Genomic DNA, 21,092 nt, shown 5'->3' on the forward strand with positions numbered 1-21,092 from the left:
ACTGTCCTGTCTCCCCTGCTTCAACCTGTTAATCAGCCATCAATGGAAATCATGTGTTGAAGCAGGGGAACGTCCCTCAGAGGGAGTCACCATCATATTTCCTGAGTTTAACGCAATAGGCTCCGCCCCCAAAGCTGGCCTGCTTCCTGATGAGGAGAGTTGAAGGAGCGTTTCTCCTTAAACTCACCAGGAGGTGCTGGTCCAGTTGGCCCTTTATTCTGAAAGTGAAGCAGAGCCTCAAACCTCTGTAGTTGCAGGAGATGAAAATGTTCTCAGGTTCTTGTGGAGAACAATCTGATTCATGCTAATTAGAGGAGCTTGTACTGTATTCTCTCCACACTGAGTCAATTTAAACCAATCGCCAGCAAACAGGAAGGAGCTCCAGCTGTGTTCCCACCAAGCTAAGCTAAAGCTAATCGTCTGCTAGCTCCCAGAAACAGGAAGGAGCTCCAGCTGTGTTCCCACCAAGCTAAGCTAAGCTAATTGTCTGCTAGCTCCCAGAAACAGGAAGGAGCTCCAGCTGTGTTCCCACCAAGCTAAGCTAAAGCTAATCGTCTGCTAGCTCCCAGAAACAGGAAGGAGCTCCAGCTGTGTTCCCACCAAGCTAAGCTAAAGCTAATCGTCTGCTAGCTCCCAGAAACAGGAAGGAGCTCCAGCGGTGTTCCCACTAAGCTAAGCTAAAGCTAATCGTCTGCTAGCTCCCAGAAACAGGAAGGAGCTCCAGCTGTGTTCCCACCAAGCTAAGCTAAAGCTAATCGTCTGCTAGCTCCCAGAAACAGGAAGGAGCTCCAGCGGTGTTCCCACTAAGCTAAGCTAAAGCTAATCGTCTGCTAGCTCCCAGAAACAGGAAGGAGCTCCAGCGGTGTTCCCACTAAGCTAAGCTAAAGCTAATCGTCTGCTAGCTCCCAGAAACAGGAAGGAGCTCCAGCGGTTCGTACCTGAGCATTGCAGCTGGGAGAGGATCTGAGCTCCTTCAAACTGGTGGCTGACCATCTTCAGGTTGGGTTTGATGCAGCGGATGAAGCTGGAGCCCTGAAGGAGAAGCGGTCAGTCAGACCAGAACCAGAGAGCAGAACCAGAACCAGCGCCCCTGCAGGGGAATATGACTTACCGTGCTGCGCAGCTTGTCCAGGAGAATATTCAGCTGCATCTGCAGGAGAAACAGGAGCTCTGTCAGTGAAGCAGGCGGTTCAGGACCACATTTCTGCTGGATTCACGCGATGATCTGATTTATTTTCTAGCTAAAGCTGCTTCGGGTCAAACCGGGTCAACCTGGTTTGACCCGGTTTGGTCCACTAAACTCTGACAGCTTCAGTCAGAGGCTCACGTACATCGAGGACACGCAACCGTTCACAGGATGTGGTTACCATAGAAACACAGGAGCTGACAGGAACCGGAGCCTATCAAAGGTCGTCAGGTCAGAGTGGGGAACAGAGTGCAATGGGTCAGAGGTCGTGCTCAGCATCCGGCTCACCTTGAACTTGTTTCCCACGCTGATGAAGCTGAGCTTCCCGGCCTTCTGCTTGACGTCTCGGCTGCTGGCGGCGTTTCGAAGAGCCGGCGGACGAAGCGGTCCTTGGACTCGCTCACCAGGCTCTCCAGGGACATGTGCAGCGCATCGTTGTTCTTCTCCACAAACTGGGTCTGATGAGAGACACGAAGACACGGTCAGACTCTGCAGGGGTCCGACCAGGCAGCCGGACCGGGTTCGGGAGATCCGGGCCGGACCGGGCTGCCGGCTCCTGCTGAACCCACCGTCTCATAGCACACGGCTCCTGCGAAGTGGCGGATGATGAAACCTTCGTCGTCCCGGACGTTCCGGTGAACGGCCAGCTTGGACTTCCTGGGAATCTGTGGGACACAGAGACAGAGTCATCAGGACGTTTTCCCAGAACCACCAGGACCGACTGAACTGATTTCATCTACAGACGGTTTCAGTTCAGACTGGAGGATTTACGCAGTTACATTCAGGTCTTTTATTTTGAAAACACAAAGTACTTCCTTCACCAGCTGATCATTGCAAGTGAAAATAAAAACATTTTATTATTTCAAGAAACTAAACTCATGTTTAAATGATCACAACTTCTAGTGGTTTTCTGGCCTCTAAGTCCGTTTCCCTCCTGATGGTCCCATCAACCCGGTTCTACTGGAACCAGAACTCCGTCATCTGCTCCACCTGCAGCTGCTGTGGCTCTGAGTCAAACCAGCCTGTTCCCCTCCTGGCCTGTGGGGGCGCTGCACCAACAACCACTGGAGGAAACGACACTAAAACCTCTGAAGACGCTGAGAGCAACTTCCTGTTTCACCAGATGAAACAAGATGGAGGCGTCAGAGTTTAGTGATTTCTCTTTAGTCTTTGGCTGAAGACCAGGAACCATTTCTGCTGCTAATGCTAAGCTAACATGTTAGCTTTGGTTGGATTTACCCAGAATGCTCTGCACTGTAGTCCACTTCCTGCTATTAGAGTGATCTTTGGACCACTTGGCGTTCACATTCAAACCGAAACCAGACCAAGGTTTGGAGGTCAGAGGTCCTATAGGGTTCACACCTCACCAACCAATCAGGACTTTTTAGGCAAAGTCGGTTCGTTCCCCAATGATATTGTGATTATCTATGAGTGTCTGTGAGCTGGCAGGGCGTTCTTAGTAAGCGATTGGTTCCAGGCGTCAGCTGCAGCAGCGGGACTCACCGTGAGGCGGAAGTGATTCCTGTGCTTGCTGTGAACCGTGTCAGTGAAGTGCTGGTCGCTGGGCTGGGGCAGCCGGTTCTCCTCGTCTAAGATGTCCAGAATGCCCACCAGCTTGGCCTCCACCAGATCTGCAGAGACAGAGGAGACGCCCTGATGAAGAGGAGGAGGAAGCAGCAGCTGCAGGACACTCAGAGAGACCTACCGATGCAGTCCTGGTTGTCGACGTAGTGAACCTCGTTAACCCCCAGGCCCTCCTTCTGGTACAGCTCTTGTTCCTGCCGAGCAAATCAGACCATGACAGTGAGAGAGACCTTTGTCCAATCAGGACACTTGATGCTGCTTCCAGCTTCCTGGGTGCTGCCAGGAGATCGCAGAAAACCAGAACCCATTGTCATGGCAGCAGCTCACCTCCTTTAGGATGCGCTCGTTGAAGAACTGCTGCAGCTTCTCATTGCAGTAGTTGATACAGAACTGCTCAAAGCTGTTGTGTTCAAAGTATTCTGGAAGACAGAGAGAGGTTCAGAGGTCATCTCCCTCCCACCGACCCCTCCTCCTCATTGTGGACTGACCGAAGCCGGCGATGTCCAGCACGCCGATGAAGTTAGCCGAGGAGTCAAAGGGGAAGCACTGGTTGACCCGCGTCACCACGTGGTCGAAGAGCCGGCTGTAGGTGGCCTTGGCCAGCGCGTCCCGGGCATTGTTGGCCTGCTCCACCTTCAGGGGCACCCTGGGAGACACGAGGTGTATGACCTTTACAGGCTTCACTAGGGAGACAGAGCTGCCCACCTGACAGGTTAGCAGCAGCTGACAGGAACCGGAGCACGTTGGGGTCCACCACATATCGGCTCTTTCAGCAGAAAGCATTGCTGTCTGCAGAAACTAAGAGGAGTCACGCCGCTAATTGTTGGACAAATCGAAGAAGGGCTCAACCTTTGACCTCTGCTCAGATAAGAAAAACCCAAACTGATCAGCTGCAGGGAGAAACCAGACATCTACCAGGCCTCACAGCAGGGGTGGCCAGTCCTGGTCCTGTAAGACCGCTGTCCTGCAACTCTTAGACGTCTCCCTGGTCCAACACACTTGAATCCAATCACCTTCCAAGTGCAGTCCGGTTCTCCAGAGTCCTGCTAATGACCTCATTATTTGACTCAGGTGTGTTGAAGTAGAGACACGTCAAAAAATTGCAGGAGACCGGGACTCGAGTTGCCCACCCCTGCACTGCACAATATTCGGTCTACACAGCTAGCATAGGTAGCACAGCTAGCATAGGTAGCACAGCTAGCATACGTAGCATAGCTAGAATGCTGCTTCCTTTGAAGGCATTTTATTTAAACAAAATCAAACAATGTGAGCGAAAGAAAACTTCTTCAGAGATCAAAAGAGTTTCAGATTTCTGTATTGTATGCTGCTAATGTTTATGCTAATCTGAGCAGCATTACAGATGGCCTCCACTCTACGATAATGTGCCGACTCTGTAGTGCCTCGGCCCGGTCTGTGGAGGTAGTATGAGCGGCCGGCTGGTTCTTCAGAACAGGTCAGAATCTCAGTTGGGTCCAGCAGCCTGCGTTTTAAAACGGCTAATGGGTCTTTAGCTTGTGTTCTTAATGGTTCTGCTCACCAGCAGTCAGTTCAACTGTTTGGTTCTGATCAACGTCTAACAACCTCTACACACCTTCTGGGCCGGACCAGCAAAGCAGAACCTGGAAGCATGTTCACCAGTGGAAACTGAAAAGTGTGGAGTGCTTTTGGATTCAGGAGAATTTGTTGTGTTCAGGCTGAAGTCCTGTATGTGTGTGTGTGTGTGTGTGTGTGTGTGTGTGTGTGTGTGTGTGTGTGTGTGGTGAGCAGCAGCTCTTACTTGATGGCTGTCCCCTTGGCGCCCCCTGCTGACGTGAGCATGACCCTGGTGGTGAGGCTGACCCTGAGGTCGTCTTGCTCCAGGCCCAGCAGCTCAGCGCAGTGCTGCAGCGTCTGGCCTGACTGATTCCTGATTGTGCAGCCGCCTGCAAGACAAGGAGGAGGGAAAACTATTGGTGTTGCTGTTGATCTGGTTAAAGTGGAACCTGTCAGGTCAGGGGTCACCAACCTGAGGCTGGAGCCGCTTCACTGTCCAGAGTAACACAAAGTTAGGACGGGAATTACATGAACCGTCATACATGTACGATTCCATGCTGCCTGATCATAGTGTTGTTACCGTGGCAGACGTGGCTCATCGTCTTACTGTCATCAGAGCTTCTTAGTTCAGTTTGAACTTTGATCCCCTGTTTTCTGTGACTCTAAATGACCCAGAAGTTCAGAATCAAACAGTTTGACTGTTATGCAGCTGCAGCCGTGATACCAGGAGATTCTCCTTTAAATAAGCGTTTTATCATCCAGCCGTCTTTACTGTTAACAAAACTGTGGAGAAAAAATATCTTTTGTGTCAAAACATCTTGTACGTAGCGAGTCTGTGGGGGGTCAAAGGGCACGCCAAAGCCCTTTCTCTTGAACTGAGATTCAGCCTGAGCTTTTAGCTTAAGTAGCTGTTTTGATCTTAGCTAAAAGAGCTAAAGCTAAGCTCTTAGGTACAAAGAAACACCAAGCCGCCAAATAAAAAGCAAACTGACCAAAAAGATTAAGGCTTTAGCGTGCCCTTTGACCCCTACAGACTTGCTACGTACAAAGATGTTTTGACACAAAAGATGATTTTTCCTACACAGTTTTGTTAATAGTAAAGAGGGCTGGATAATAAAAATACAGAAATGATCCTTTTCTTTTATTCCTTGAAGGAAAATCTGAAAGTAGCAGAATGTAAACTTTGACCCTAGAAAAGACCAATTTATTTTTAACGTTTTTTTATAATTAACTTTTTTATTCTAAAAATAAATAAAGGTTATCACTTCAATGTAAAAATGAAATCATTTTCAGCAGCGCTCCCTAATGAAGACTATTTTTAGAACTTGCTCTTCGGGCGACCGGCGGCCCGCGGGCCCCGTGTTGGAGACCCCTGGTCTACAGGAACCAGGCTGTTCTGCAGGGACCTTTAAATACCAAGCTGAACAGAATCGACCCAAACTAGGAACCACAGGAACCAGAGGCAACACAGGTTCTGCGGATCAGTCTGGGCCTGAATCTCGGCGGCCCACCTGAGGTGCTTCCGGCCTCCTCGAAGTCGATGTTGCCCAGATGCAGAACGCCGGCCACCACCCGGAACAGGTCCAGCTTCTCGGCGTCGCCCAGGCCGATCTTCTTCATGGCGACGCTCATCCTGGTGAAGTCTCCGTGGTCCAGCAGCGGGTCCTTCAGCGGGCCGGCTTTGCTGTGCTAAGGAAACAACACGCCACGGGATGAACCTCCGGCCTCCAGAGGGCGCCGTTTCACCGTTCAGACCTTAATCTGAACGTTTCTCCTACTGCTGCTCCTCAATTAACTTTGGAACGGTTTTTCTGGCTCTAGAGCGCCACCTATCACCTGATTCCAGATAGATTCAGTCTCTGCAAGTTCTAACCTGGACATTTTTATTTATCCACCACCTTCACCTGTTATTCTGATGTTTCCTTTTATTTCCGCAGAGGAATCTGATTGGCTGAGAGCTTCGCTGTCACCATGGAGATGAAGGTTCTCTGCCGTTCCCTCTGTTCTCTCGTATTGATGATATTAGTAATATTGATGATATTAGTAATATTGATGATATTAGTAATATTGATGATATTAGTAATATTGATGATATTGGTAATATTGATGATATTAGTAATATTGATGATATTAGTAATATTGATGATATTGGTAATATTGATGATATTAGTAATATTGATGATATTAGTAATATTGATGATATTAGTAATATTGATGATATTAGTAACATTGATGATATTGGTAATATTGATGATATTAGTAATATTGATGATATTAGTAATATTGATGATATTAGTAACATTGATGATATTGGTAATATTGATGATATTGGTAATATTGATGATATTGGTAATATTGATGATATTGGTAATATTGATGATATTGGTAATATTGATGATATTAGTAATATTGATGATATTAGTAATATTGATGATATTAGTAATATTGATGATAGTAACATTGATAATATTAGTAATATTGATAATATTAGTAATATTGATGATATTAGTAACATTGATGATATTGGTAATATTGATGATATTGGTAATATTGATGATATTAGTAATATTGATGATATTGGTAATATTGATGATATTAGTAATATTGATGATATTAGTAATATTGATGATATTGGTAATATTGATGATATTAGTAACATTGATGATATTAGTAACATTGATAATATTAGTAATATTGATGATATTGGTAATATTGATGATATTAGTAACATTGATGATATTGGTAATATTGATGATATTAGTAACATTGATAATATTAGTAATATTGATGATATTGGTAATATTGATGATATTAGTAACATTGATGATATTGGTAACATTAATATTAGTAATATTGATGATATTAGTAATATTGATGATATTAGTAATATTGATGATATTAGTAATATTGATGATATTAGTAATATTGATGATATTGGTAATATTGATGATATTAGTATATTGATGATTAGTAATATTGATGATATTGGTAATATTGATGATATTAGTAATATTGATGATATTAGTAATATTGATGATATTAGTAATATTGATGATATTAGTAACATTGATGATATTGGTAATATTGATGATATTAGTAATATTGATGATATTAGTAATATTGATGATATTAGTAACATTGATGATATTGGTAATATTGATGATATTGGTAATATTGATGATATTGGTAATATTGATGATATTGGTAATATTGATGATATTGGTAATATTGATGATATTAGTAATATTGATGATATTAGTAATATTGATGATATTAGTAATATTGATGATATTAGTAACATTGATAATATTAGTAATATTGATGATATTAGTAATATTGATGATATTAGTAACATTGATGATATTGGTAATATTGATGATATTGGTAATATTGATGATATTAGTAATATTGATGATATTAGTAATATTGATGATATTGGTAATATTGATGATATTAGTAACATTGATGATATTAGTAACATTGATAATATTAGTATATTGATGATATTGGTAATATTGATGATATTAGTAACATTGATGATATTGGTAATATTGATGATATTAGTAACATTGATAATATTAGTAATATTGATGATATTGGTAATATTGATGATATTAGTAACATTGATGATATTGGTAAACATTAATATTAGTAATATTGATGATATTAGTAATATTGATGATATTAGTAAACATTGATGATATTAGTAATCTTGATGATATTGGTAACATTGATGATATTAGTAACATTGATAATATTAGTAATATTGATGATATTGGTAGTAACATTGATGATATTAGTAACATTGATGATATTGGTAATATTGATGATATTAGTAATATTGATGATATTGGTAATATTGATAATATTAGTAATATTGATGATATTGGTAATATTGATGATATTAGTAACATTGATGATATTAGTAATATTGATGATATTGGTAATATTGATGATATTGGTAATATTGATGATATTAGTAATATTGATGATATTGGTAATATTGATGATATTAGTAACATTGATGATATTAGTAACATTGATAATATTAGTAATATTGATGATATTGGTAATATTGATGATATTAGTAACATTGATGATATTGGTAATATTGATGATATTAGTAATATTGATGATATTAGTAACATTGATGATATTAGTAATATTGATGATATTGGTAACATTGATGATATTAGTAATATTGATGATATTAGTAACATTGATGATATTAGTAACATTGATGATATTAGTAACATTGATGATATTGGTAATATTGATGATATTGGTAATATTGATGATATTGGTAATATTGATGATATTGGTAATATTGATGATATTGGTAATATTGATGATATTAGTAACATTGATGATATTAGTAACATTGATGATATTAGTAACATTGATGATATTGGTAATATTGATGATATTGGTAATATTGATGATATTGGTAATATTGATAATATTAGTAATATTGATGATATTGGTAATATTGATGATATTAGTAACATTGATGATATTGGTAATATTGATGATATTGGTAATATTGATGATTGGTAATATTGATGATATTGGTAATATTGATGATATTGGTAATATGATGATATTAGTAACATTGATGATATTGGTAATATTGATGATATTGGTAATATTGATAATATTGGTAATATTGATGATATTGGTAATATTGATGATATTAGTAACATTGATGATATTAGTAACATTGATGATATTGGTAATATTGATGATATTAGTAACATTGATGATATTGGTAATATTGATGATTGGTAATATTGATAATAGTAATTGATGATATTGGTAATATTGATGATATTGGTAATATTGATGATGTAATATTGATGATATTGGTAATATTGATGATATTAGTAACATTGATGATATTAGTAACATTGATATTAGTAACATTGATGATATTAGTAACATTGATGATATTGGTAATATTGATGATATATTATTGATGATATTATTGATGATATTAGTAATATTGATGATATTGGTAATATTGATGATATTGGTAATATTGATGATATTGGTAATATTGATAATATTAGTAATATTGATGATATTGGTAATATTGATGATATTGGTAATATTGATGATATTGGTAACATTGATGATATTAGTAACATTGATGATATTAGTAATATTGATGATATTGGTAATATTGATGATATTAGTAACATTGATGATATTAGTAACATTGATGATATTGGTAATATTGATGATATTAGTAATATTGATGATATTAGTAACATTGATGATTGGTAATATTGATGATATTGGTAATATTGATGATATTAGTAATATTGATGATATTAGTAACATTGATGATATTGGTAATATTGATGATATTGGTAATATTGATGATATTAGTAATATTGATGATATTAGTAACATTGATGATATTAGTAACATTGATGATATTGGTAATATTGATGATATTAGTAATATTGATGATATTAGTAATATTGATGATATTAGTAACATTGATGATATTAGTAACATTGATGATATTAGTAATATTGATGATATTAGTAATATTGATGATATTAGTAATATTGATGATATTAGTAATATTGATGATATTAGTAACATTGATGATATTGGTAATATTGATATTAGTAATATTGATGATTAGTAATATTGATGATATTGGTAATATTGATGATATTAGTAACATTGATGATATTAGTAATATTGATGATATTGGTAATATTGATAATATTAGTAATATTGATGATATTGGTAATATTGATGATATTAGTAACATTGATGATATTAGTAATATTGATGATATTGGTAATATTGATGATATTGGTATATTGATGATATTGGTAATATTGATAATATTGATGATATTGGTAATATTGATGATATTGGTAATATTGATGATATTAGTAATATTGATGATATTAGTAATATTGATGATATTGGTAATATTGATGATATTGGTAATATTGATAATATTAGTAATATTGATGATATTAGTAATATTGATGATATTAGTAATATTGATGATATTAGTAATATTGATGATATTGGTAATATTGATGATATTAGTAATATTGATGATATTGGTAATATTGATGATATTGGTAATATTGATGATATTGGTAATATTGATAATATTAGTAATATTGATGATATTGGTAATATTGATAATATTAGTAATATTGATGATATTAGTAATATTGATGATATTGGTAATATTGATGATATTGGTAATATTGATGATATTAGTAATATTGATGATATTAGTAATATTGATGATATAACCCGGTCGGCTCACATTTGGCCCGTCCGTCTCTCTGCTCCATATTCTGGTCCATATTCTCACTGCTTCCTGTAATTCCCTCCTGGTTGTTCTGCCTCATAAACCCGTCTGTAAACTCCAACTGGTTCCGGTCTCTGCTGGAGGCGTCGGCACCAAAACGGACTCGTTTCACCACATCAACTTCACTGGCTTCCAGTTTCCTTCAGATTTCACTTTAGATGCTGTTTCCTGACCTGCTGTTCATCTCCACCGTTCACCTTCCCTGTTCTTCCTCTTCATCATCCTCAGAGCCTCTATTCCGTCTCAGCGGAACCGGAACATCCGGAACGTCGGGAACATGGACCCGGAGCTCGTCTGTTCAGGTTCCTGCTCACCAACTGGGCAATTACTGTGTCGCCAATTTTACTTTTAATTTGTGTTTTTAATGTTGTAAAGGGTCTTTGGGGTCTGAAAGGCGCTGGCAAATAAAATGTATTTTTATGATTAAAAGTGATTAAAACTTTAACATATTAGAAACCATAGAAACAATCAAATGAAAACATGTTGACTTAAATACCCTCATTAGGGTAACAGGATAAAAATGAAACTTTGATTCATCTAATTTTGGAGCCTTCAGGGAAAAGAACGAAACGGGTTTCCTGCTTCAGGCCCTCTGGAGACAAGTATGAACCAGCAAATGCTAATATCTGTTGATTATTATTATAGTTATTACCATTAACGCTGATCTGTCAGCAGCCAGAGCAGGTTTACCTCTGAACTCTTCCGGTTCTGCAGGATCTGCTGATCCGTGTCTTTGGTGGCGAAGAAGCGAGTGCATCCTCTGTTCAGATACTGCAGCAGAGGCAAAGGCACAAAACCATCAATATGCATCTCCATTTCTGGAAAATCGGATTTCATAAATCACAAAAGAATTAAAGAATTACGTCACATCAAACTAAATTAAAACTGAGTCTTAATTAATTAAATTTTGTTTAAGTGGCTGAAGTTTGTTGCTCTAGCAACACCGAAAAAAATGTAACGTTTAATGTAGTCAATATTTCCAGTCTGGTGAACATTAATAATTTTCAACAGTCAGTGTTCCTCCAGGCAGGCTCTGCCCTCTGCTGCCCCCTGGTGTTCAGGGCAGACAGTGCAGCTGCAGGACAGGTCAGGATGTTCCCTGTAGAATCAGACCTGGCCCATTTCTCCTGCAGACTGAAACTCAGCTCTGTTTGCTCCGCTAAGTGGAAACAGGCTTTACGGATCTCAATCATTCTTGTGTTCACAGAAAGCCGAGGCAGTTCCTTTTCTGAGCATCTGATTCATAATCAGCAGACAGAATGTGCTGCAGAGGTCTGACTGCAGCAGAAGGAGCAACGCTGCATCCCAACACCTCAACATGTCAAGACCGGATCGGATCGGATCGGGCCGGACCTGCTGAGGCCTGCTGGACGCTCTAGTCATGCCCGGTGAGTCTCCAGTTTAGACCTAAAGACTGTCGATTCTGGAGCTCAGATTGGTCTGGCGTTCCTACCCTGAAGGTGTCCGGGGAGCTGAGATGGAACTTCTGGCGGATGTCCTCCGGCGCTCCGGCGCACAGGCGGTAGAAGATGTGGTAGTTCCTCTCCTCAGAGCTCTGTGTGCAGATCCGAGACTTCTCCAGGAGGTAGTGGGACACGAATCCGCCGACGACCGCGTTCTGGTGGGAAACAGACAACACACTTCTTCAGAAATCTGTCCTCCAAGGGGGTCAAAGGTCAAATGCAGCCTGATTGTACTGGGCCAGAGGCAGCAGAGAGGAGAATGGCAGGAAATGGGAACAATGCTGACGAAGACGATGGTAGAGCTTAGCTACAAAAATTAGCTGAAACATGGTCTGAATCCAACAAGTGAGCCTTGAGGCAAGCCAGAACGCGTTGAGTCAAACTTCTCCGTGTCTGGCAACGAATTCATGCTTCACTGTGACTGAAGCAGTTTAAGCCAATCATCTATCAGCTGGTGATGGCATTTCATCCTGAGGACATGTCCGAGACAAAATGACCACAGAATAATTTCAGAGACAATAACTACAGAATCGTCTGCAGCAAAGACAAACCAAGAAGGATGATTAAAAAGACAGGAGCCAAGCACCAAGCCCTGGGGTCCGCCGATTCAGAACCTCTGTGGTTTATAGTGTCATTGAAACGGATCCAGAAGTCTTTCTGCCAGCTCACAAACCAGACATGTTTACCAAGTCCTGCTGGTTCTGTAGTCCTCCGCTGAAACATCAACGTTCTGGTCAGACTAAAACACTGGCGGCCTATTGCACTGAAACGGAGCAAGTCACCTTCTCATTGAAGTGGATCTCCACAAACTTCCCGAAGCGGCTGCTGTTGTTGTTCCGAACGGTCTTCGCATTCCCAAAAGCTTCCAGCAGGGGGTTGGCTGCACCAATCAGAAGGCTCGGTTAGTACCGAACGAGTTCGTCACCCACAAAGAAGAAATCCTCCTTACCTTCCACAATCCGCTCGTCGATATCCTGACCTGTCCCGTATGAAGTCGTCAGATACCTGGTGACCAGAGAAGAGTCAGAGACGTTCTCTGAATTATAACTAGCCAAAACGCTCTACTAAGTCCGCTTTCTAACCAGTCTGACCCACAAGTCAAACGGGCCTTCACTGTGTGCTGACCACATTAGAACCCGGCCTGACTAATCAGGTCAGTCAGGTCCGCTGGGCCTCGATGTTGCTCTGATAGAGCCAAAGGTGCAGCTGATCGGAACCTCAGAACCAGCTGAGCTGGGCTTCAGTTCCTCCACCTCTTCGTCCCAAACAGGAAGTGCAATTGAGCTTGACAGGAAGTCTCATCCAAGCCTACCTGAGAACGAACTTGGTGTTTTCTGTCTTGCCGGCGCCAGACTCTCCGGACACGATGATGGACTGGCTCATTTTCAGGACCTTCATGTCCGGTACGCCTTGTCAGCTGCAGAGCAACACATGGAGGGTTAGCCCTCTCCACCCCAAACCGCCCCTCTGCTGACGACGCCCTGGAGTCGCTCTCACCGATGGCATAGACGTGCGGCGGCAGCGTCCCCAGCGATCTGCCCTGGTACTGCTTGATGGTGTCTGCCGAGTAGAGCTTGGGGATGTCGTAGTACGGGTTGACGGCGATCAGAATGTTGGCTACGTATGTCTGGGGAGGACACGAGACGGAGAAGACGAAAGAGACAGGTGAGTCTCTGGGCAGAACCACACCTGCAGCTGGATGAAGTGAGGACCTGACTCACTTCCTGCTGACGCGCTGCAGCAGAACCGACCCAGATGGTTCTGTTTGTCTCCTTCAGGTTAGTTAAAGACGTTTTCAATAATTTCTCACCAAAGAGCAGTGGATTATTCAGGAGGTAATAAACAGTAACTTTATTAAAGTTAACAAAAACTAACAAAGTAAAAACCAGTTTGTTCACTGAAATAAAAATTTAACAAAAAAAGGAAAAGTACCTGAAACTGCGTTGAAAAAAAACAAACTAAAATGAATCGAATTAGTGAAAAAGAGCTCAGTTTTTATTTCTGTCAGTAGAAATTTTATGGTGGTTTTATTCCTTGCTGTTCCACATTTCACCAGCAGGTGGCGGTGCATGAACCAGCTTGGAATTGAATTCAATATGTAAGGAGTATAATAACAAAAAAACTTTTGCTTTAGAAAGATGACACTTGATATAATCAGATTGGTTAAAACTGAAATCTGTCTTTGTTGAAACAGAGAGCGATGGAGGCGCCTTATGAACCCAGTTTGTATTTTATGACCAGGAAGTTTCTCAGTAGAATGACGTAGAAAACTCAATTTACTAAAATTAGGGTTTGTTATAAATTTAGATTCTGCTCCTGAACGTATTGCTGCAGAACCAGAGTCCAGATCGGATTACTGTGAATGAAAACAGAGTTTAGCTCAACGCTAGTGTCCTGCGGCTACGCAGAGGATTATTGTTTACTGAATCTCTGCCATCGTTTAAACTTGTTTGGTTGCTCATTTGCTCTCATTTCTTACAAATTGCCTATTTTAATTCTCCTGGTTTGTACAAAGAACAGACAAACTAACCATTTGTTAGTTTTAATAAATGGTTAAAACTAATGTAAACTAAAATAAAAATCTTCAACCAGAACATTTGAACCCATAAATCTGAACTCACGTAGATTTTGTCCTTGCTGTAGCGAACCCGAACATTGTTGAGCAGAGTGGCTTCATTCAGGTACATCAGAGAGCCTGAGAGGCAGAAACAGGTTGTCAGAGCGCCATCTACAGCACAGGAGGCAGAACAGCAGCAGAAACTCACAGTTGTCCTCCACATGTTTGTTGACGTCGTCTTCAGCAGGAAAAACCTGGTTGACGGGAGCCAGAAACGTCTACAGGAGGAGAAACGACGAGTTAATGAGACTGTAGTGGCAGCACACAGCCACCGGGGCGATAAAGACAATGTGTTGATCCTGACCAGAGGAGCAGAAGGAGAAACTCCATCAGTCAACAAGGAGCAAGTAAACCTGGCTGCAGCAAACAGGAGGGGCACTAGTTCCTACCCCGTTACCGAGGCAACGGCCCCCGTTACCGAGGCAACGGCCCCCGTTACCGAGGCAACGGCCCCCGTTACCGAGGCTTTGTGGGGTCTTATGGGATTGATGGAAAGCCACAGAGGTCACAGCTCCTCAACCATTTGTCAGGACCAGACCGAGATCCGGACAGACCAGAACCGAGATCCGGACAGACCAGAACCGAGATCCGGACAGACTTAAATTATAACCATTTTAGAGGTTGAAATTAATTAGCCTGAACCAATAAAATGATTTCTAAAAAATTCATTTTTGTAAAAAAAAATCAAAAACATCAAAAACAAAGTGAACAGCTTCCAGTGACGCGTGCATTAAGCCCCGCCCCTTAATGAACCCTGATGACCTCTGACCTTTCCCTTCTGCTTCAACGGTTCGATGGTGAGGCTGTCGGCGCCGATGTCAACAATGGTTCCCAGCTGGAACCCGTCCGTCGGATGAGGCGCCCACACTGGCTTCCCGTCCTCCATGGCGGTGACACCGCGGTTCTGGAACAACAAGACCTGATTAGAGAGAGGCAGGGGGTTCTGTTCAGATGATTCTGGGTTTGTTAAAGTTCTGGATTTCTTTTATTACTACTATCTTCAGTATTCGGATAAAACGATTCTGGTTCTGCTGACAGAAATCAGTGGCTCCATGTCAAATTATTGAACACAATGGTGAAAGACGGTTCTGAATGGATCCTGGCCAAAAAGAACCATGAAAAGAACCATGGCAGCCTGCGGTAAGTAGCCTGTAGGAGGTAGCTGGAGGCTACATCACTAAAGAGTTTACACTAATCATTTTCCTTCAAACACGATGAAAGATGTTTTTATCACAGGCAATAGTTCCTCCTGGAACCTTCTGATTCACATGTTTCTGGTACGGCTGTAAATCTGGCGCACAGCTACATCCGCTGACATCCCAGGAGGCCACTTCCGTTTTCCTGTGCATTTCATTTCTACTTCAAACCAATCTGATCCTGGAAAAACACTATTGTGTTAAAGTTGTGCTAAAAGCAGCAAGTCTGTCAAAAGCTAAGCTAGCCAAAAATAGCATCTCGATGCTAATGTGTAGCGGCCAATTCTGGCGTCCACATTTCTAAAGAAGGTCCATGAGTGATCAGACAAACGGATAAAAAACACTTTGCTCTGATCTGACAGCTGGAGAACAGATTAAAAAATATGAACTAGAAACAACAATAGAACCTGATTAAAAACTAGTAAAAATATATTTGATGTTCATGTCTTTTATTCAGTAATTCAGCATCAAAAAGGGGATTTTAAATGAAAATGTTGCTGATGTATTGACATGGTTTCAGGTTGAACTTTTTAATGGAGTCCTTCTTCCACTGGTCTCAGCATCATTGCTAACCAACAGCAGATTCTGGTGCCGGCCCGTTTGGACCGGGCCCCCACCATAACGTGACAGCTCTGTTGCTGGGCTCAGCTGACCTGAGATAAAATGTTACTCAGTTATGGACCATAAACGGTAAACTTTATGGTTGTGCAGTAAAACCAGAGCGGCGCTCTGCAGCTAGCTTACAGACGACTCTTAAATCGCTACAAACACAAGTTCACCCTGGAGTCCGGCCCGGTCCAGTCCAGCCCGTCAGGGCTCTATGCGGGCCTGGTGCGGCCCACATCAGGCCTTTTTGTGCTGAGCTGATCCAGTTAAAGATTGACAGGAAGCGACTCGATCCGAGTCGAAGTCTAACTAATAAAACGCGTCACAAGCAGCTGAGCAGTTGTTCATTACAAGTCGGGCCGGGCCGCTGGTTCTGATGGAGGCTTCCTGGTAGAACCAGATGCATTACTCTTTTTACTTAGTCTATTCGGGCGTTGTGCAGAACCAGGAACCAGAACCGCACCGGGCCAGGCCAACGCCGTCCTACAGGACAGTCCAATATTTCTGGAAATTCACATCAATAACCTGACTTTGTTCAAACTATAGATTAGAAATATCAGACTACAGTTATAGAAAATAGTTTCTGAAAAGCAAAACTTAAAAAACAGACATTCAAGATAGCAGCCATTTTTCAAGATAGCCACTGTGATCCTGAAGGACAGCTAATTTTCACATTAAATTCACTGATAAATATTTTTGGTGTGAAATCATATACTCATAATTTCACCTCTGAAAACATATTTACTGTCTTTTTTTATTCTTACAGCCAAAGCTAACAGACGCACAAAAATACGAGCAGAAGCTAATTCTATACTGCTAAAAAAATATAGGCCTAGGAGGAGCTAAAGCTAAATCACATAACAAAAATATCAGCAGATGCTAATGCTAAACACAAAAAATACCACCAGATGCTAATGCTAAACACAAAAAATACCACCAGATGCTAAAGCTAAACACATTAAATATCAGCAGATGCTAACGCTAAACACAAAAAATACCACCAGATGCTAATGCTAAACACAAAAAATACCACCAGATGCTAATGCTAAACACAAAAAATACCACCAGATGCTAACGCTAAACTCAAAAAATGCCACCAGATCCTAACGCTAAACTCAAAAAATACCACCAGATGCTAATGCTAAACACAAAAAATACCACCAGATGCTAATGCTAAACACAAAAAATACCACCAGATGCTAATGCTAAACACAAAAAATACCACCGGATGCTAACGCTAAACTCAAAAAATACCACCAGATGCTAACGCTAAACTCAAAAATACCACCAGATGCTAACGCTAAACTCAAAAAAATATCACCAGATGCTAACGCTAAACTCAAAAAATACCACCAGATGCTAATGCTAAACACAAAAAATACCACCGGATGCTAACGCTAAACTCAAAAAATACCACAGATGCTAACGCTAAACTCAAAAATACCACCAGATGCTAATGCTAAACACAAAAAATACCACCAGATGCTAATGCTAAACACAAAAAATACCACCAGATGCTAATGCTAAACACAAAAAATACCACCGGATGCTAACGCTAAACTCAAAAAATACCACCAGATGCTCCATTTTCTGCAGTGTGGCTTTTGTTGCATAACCGATGTGAACCCTTCAGAGCGGAAAGGTCCGGGACGCGCAGAGGCCAAAAATAACTCAGAGGAATCAAACCATGACCCAAATGCAGGATGAACGCTGCAGGTATGAGCAGAACCTCTCTTGGTCAGGAGCCAATCAAAACCATCAATGGGATGATCTGCTGCAGCTTCCGCAGCAAGAGATCAGGACAGTTAGACTGAAACACCTGAATGTTTGGCTGCACCGATTGCACTTTTTTAGCCGATCACCGATCTATTAAAAACCCTGACCTGTCGGAACCAAAATGTTGCTAAATGTAGGAAGAAAGCTGATGAGTTGCCCACAGTGAGATGACTATTGTCGTCATTGTCGGCTAATCAAACTTGTGAGAAGAAGACAACAGTTGATTTTTTTGTCCAGGCAGATCAAATCGGTAGCTAAGATCAACTTCACAGGTAAAAATCAGCCAATCACTGATTTCCCAAAATTAGGGAACTTGGCATTGTTAAATCAGCTGGCCAATAAATTGGTGCATCCCTACCTGAACAGGTCCAGAACCAGCAGAACCAGCAGCTTTTAGTGATTTGATTCTGATTTTAAGGGTCATTCAATCCCTTAAAATTTTTATTTCTCTATAGATTCAGTTTCTGAAACTAAACAGCAGAACTAAAAACCCAGCTGGAGATCCAGTTCAAGCCGCTGTCCCCGCTGAACCCGTGACTAGCCTAGCTTAGCTTAGCGCTAGGCTAAGCTAAGCTAGTCTGCATACGGCAGTTGATCACCTGGTTGATCAAAACCAAAAACTACCAGAACCTGATGAGGAGCAGCAGACAGAACCAGTATCTCCACTCCACCAATAGATCAGAACCAGGTCAGAACCCGCTCGGCTTCAGTCACGAGCCACTGAGCCAGGCAGCATTGGCAGCTGGAACTGCTGACCTTTGACCCCTGGGTGATAAAACTACACCAAGCCATTTTAGTGGCAGGGTGTAAATAATGCAGCCGGTTCCGACTGATGGGTTCTCCAGGTCAGTCTCAGGTCAAAGGTCACTTTCTAGGTGTGAATACTTTCTAAAGAGTTTTGCTACATTTGGTGGGAAATTCTTGTTACCATGGTAATACCATGTTCCCCAGGTGACCAATCAGGACTAAGTTCTATTGCCCCTCCCGAACCGCTCTGGGTCAGCTTCACAGGAAACCCGGCTGGTTCATCGTACTGTTCAGGTCCAGATTTCCCTCCGGTCCAAATCGCCCAACAGGACCAACTGGAGGCCCGACTGGGACCAGCAGGGACCGGTCCAGAACCACCAACCGATGCCAAACAGAACGGGTCGGGAGGGACCTGGTGAAGCAGCAGGAAGGACAGTGGAGTCAAAGTCCTGTCCAGGTGAGAGGCGGCTGCAGGTGTCGCGGCCTCCGCCCAGCAGGAAGTTGGATCATTTCAGAATAAAAGCCTTCGTCAGACACGAGAACAAAAGCAGAGCAGTAGGAGAGATAATGGCAGCAGCTCCACAACAATGACAGCTCTTATATAACACTGAAACCACAACACTGCAGCTCCGGAACCACGGCCGAACCCATCAGAGACAGCATTCCGTTTCAGTCGGGACCTGTCCGCCGGTTCTGGTTCTCAGGCTCAGCGGCAGCTCCGGTTTGCAACCGGCCCGGTTCCCCAGCTCCTGTCAACCCGCAGGCCGCAGCAGGGTTCCCGTTCCCGGGGTCAGACCACAGCAGCACAGCCCGTGTCTCGGTGCGACCTGCGCGGTTGACCGGTTCCGACCCAGCGCCACCCCACCATATGAACCAAGCCCCTTACACACCCACCGCCTCCCCGTGGTCCAGCTCGGCTTAAATCACCTGATTTTTACATGGACTTTGGTGGGAGCAGCGGGAGGCAAAGCTGGACAATCAGCGCGAAGTGGAGGTAGTCATAATGTTCTGCTCGAATCGATCCGAAACAATCGGGTGTTCGGCTGTCGGTTCGGTACCGCCAGGCTCTGGAAGTGGACCCGGGATGCTGAGCAGCGGTAGCCCCGCCAGCTAGCTTCCAGCTCGGTCTCACCGACCGGAACCTTGCCGGTGCTGACGCCGGTTCTTACCTGGCTCTTCCTCACGGACCTGCCGGAACTCAGTTTGGGTCGAACCGAATGTAGAACCGCGTCTTTAAGCCAGCTTGAGCCGACTGTCCTCCAGTAGACTGCGTCCCTCCACCGGCGGCTTGCTCCACGCTCTTCCCGAACAGCAGCTTCCCTCTCCCGCAGCGATCCTGGGAAACAGCCCCGTGACGTCACGCGCTGCCTTTATAGTCACAGGCGGGGCAGGACCGGCCGCAGGGGGCGCTGTTTCCAACCGCAGCATTTAACTCAAACAAAAGAAACAGAATGGAGTTAGAAGGAATGAGTTAATGATTCATGACTACTAAATATTTCTGACGAATAAAAATCTGAAAGGTGCGGCGTGTAGATGTAGCCCGCCTCTGAGAAAGGAATGTTGGGTTTTTATTTGTGAATAACTTATATATTCACAATCATTTGTGAATATATAAGTTACACTTATTAAATATAATTATTGAAATACACTTTTCAGTGAGTTCTTCCTTTTTAAAATTATCCTAGTATCAGTTTCGTTTTTTAAATGACATGTATGCATCTTCGAGTGTCCTAAAAAGGGTTACATACATCTGATGTGTTATTATTTATCATTAAGAGAGCATTTCATAGTTTGCCTCCTTTCCTCCTGTAAAGCCGAGGTCGCAGTCTGAAAGTGAAACTCGAGCCAGAAGCTCTTCTGTTGTCCTCCTCCTTTAGGAAACAAAGGGCTGCTTGTCTCAGAGTGGCAGATAAAAGCTGATGAGAGCTGAACATGGAGAACATGGAGAACATGGAGAACATGGAGAACCAGATCATGTCATCGGCCTCCAGGTTGCCAGGTTGAGGAACCTCTCCCTGCGTTTATGGTTGTC

General features: G+C 42.2%; 1 protein-coding gene across 1 annotated transcript in view; it reads right to left on the bottom strand.

Moving 5' to 3' along the window:
- The window catches only part of myo6a (myosin VIa), a 31,539-nt gene extending 10,994 nt beyond the window's left edge, over positions 1-20,545 (bottom strand). Inside the window, 22 exon segments of the mRNA XM_055023005.1 lie at positions 939-1,032; positions 1,112-1,150; positions 1,475-1,545; positions 1,548-1,644; positions 1,756-1,851; positions 2,690-2,817; positions 2,892-2,964; positions 3,098-3,189; positions 3,259-3,416; positions 4,548-4,692; positions 5,815-5,992; positions 11,346-11,426; positions 12,109-12,273; positions 12,901-12,998; positions 13,068-13,123; positions 13,431-13,521; positions 13,524-13,535; positions 13,616-13,745; positions 14,740-14,813; positions 14,884-14,953; positions 15,505-15,639; positions 20,230-20,545. Of these exon segments, the coding sequence (XP_054878980.1) occupies positions 939-1,032; positions 1,112-1,150; positions 1,475-1,545; positions 1,548-1,644; positions 1,756-1,851; positions 2,690-2,817; positions 2,892-2,964; positions 3,098-3,189; positions 3,259-3,416; positions 4,548-4,692; positions 5,815-5,992; positions 11,346-11,426; positions 12,109-12,273; positions 12,901-12,998; positions 13,068-13,123; positions 13,431-13,521; positions 13,524-13,535; positions 13,616-13,745; positions 14,740-14,813; positions 14,884-14,953; positions 15,505-15,621 (2,065 nt within the window). The 5' untranslated portion in view covers positions 15,622-15,639; positions 20,230-20,545.
- Positions 20,546-21,092: the final 547 nt, after the last annotated feature.

Source organism: Poeciliopsis prolifica, unplaced genomic scaffold, assembly GCF_027474105.1.
Source record: "Poeciliopsis prolifica strain line A6 unplaced genomic scaffold, Auburn_PproV2 SCAFFOLD094, whole genome shotgun sequence".
Lineage (NCBI taxonomy): Eukaryota > Metazoa > Chordata > Actinopteri > Cyprinodontiformes > Poeciliidae > Poeciliopsis > Poeciliopsis prolifica.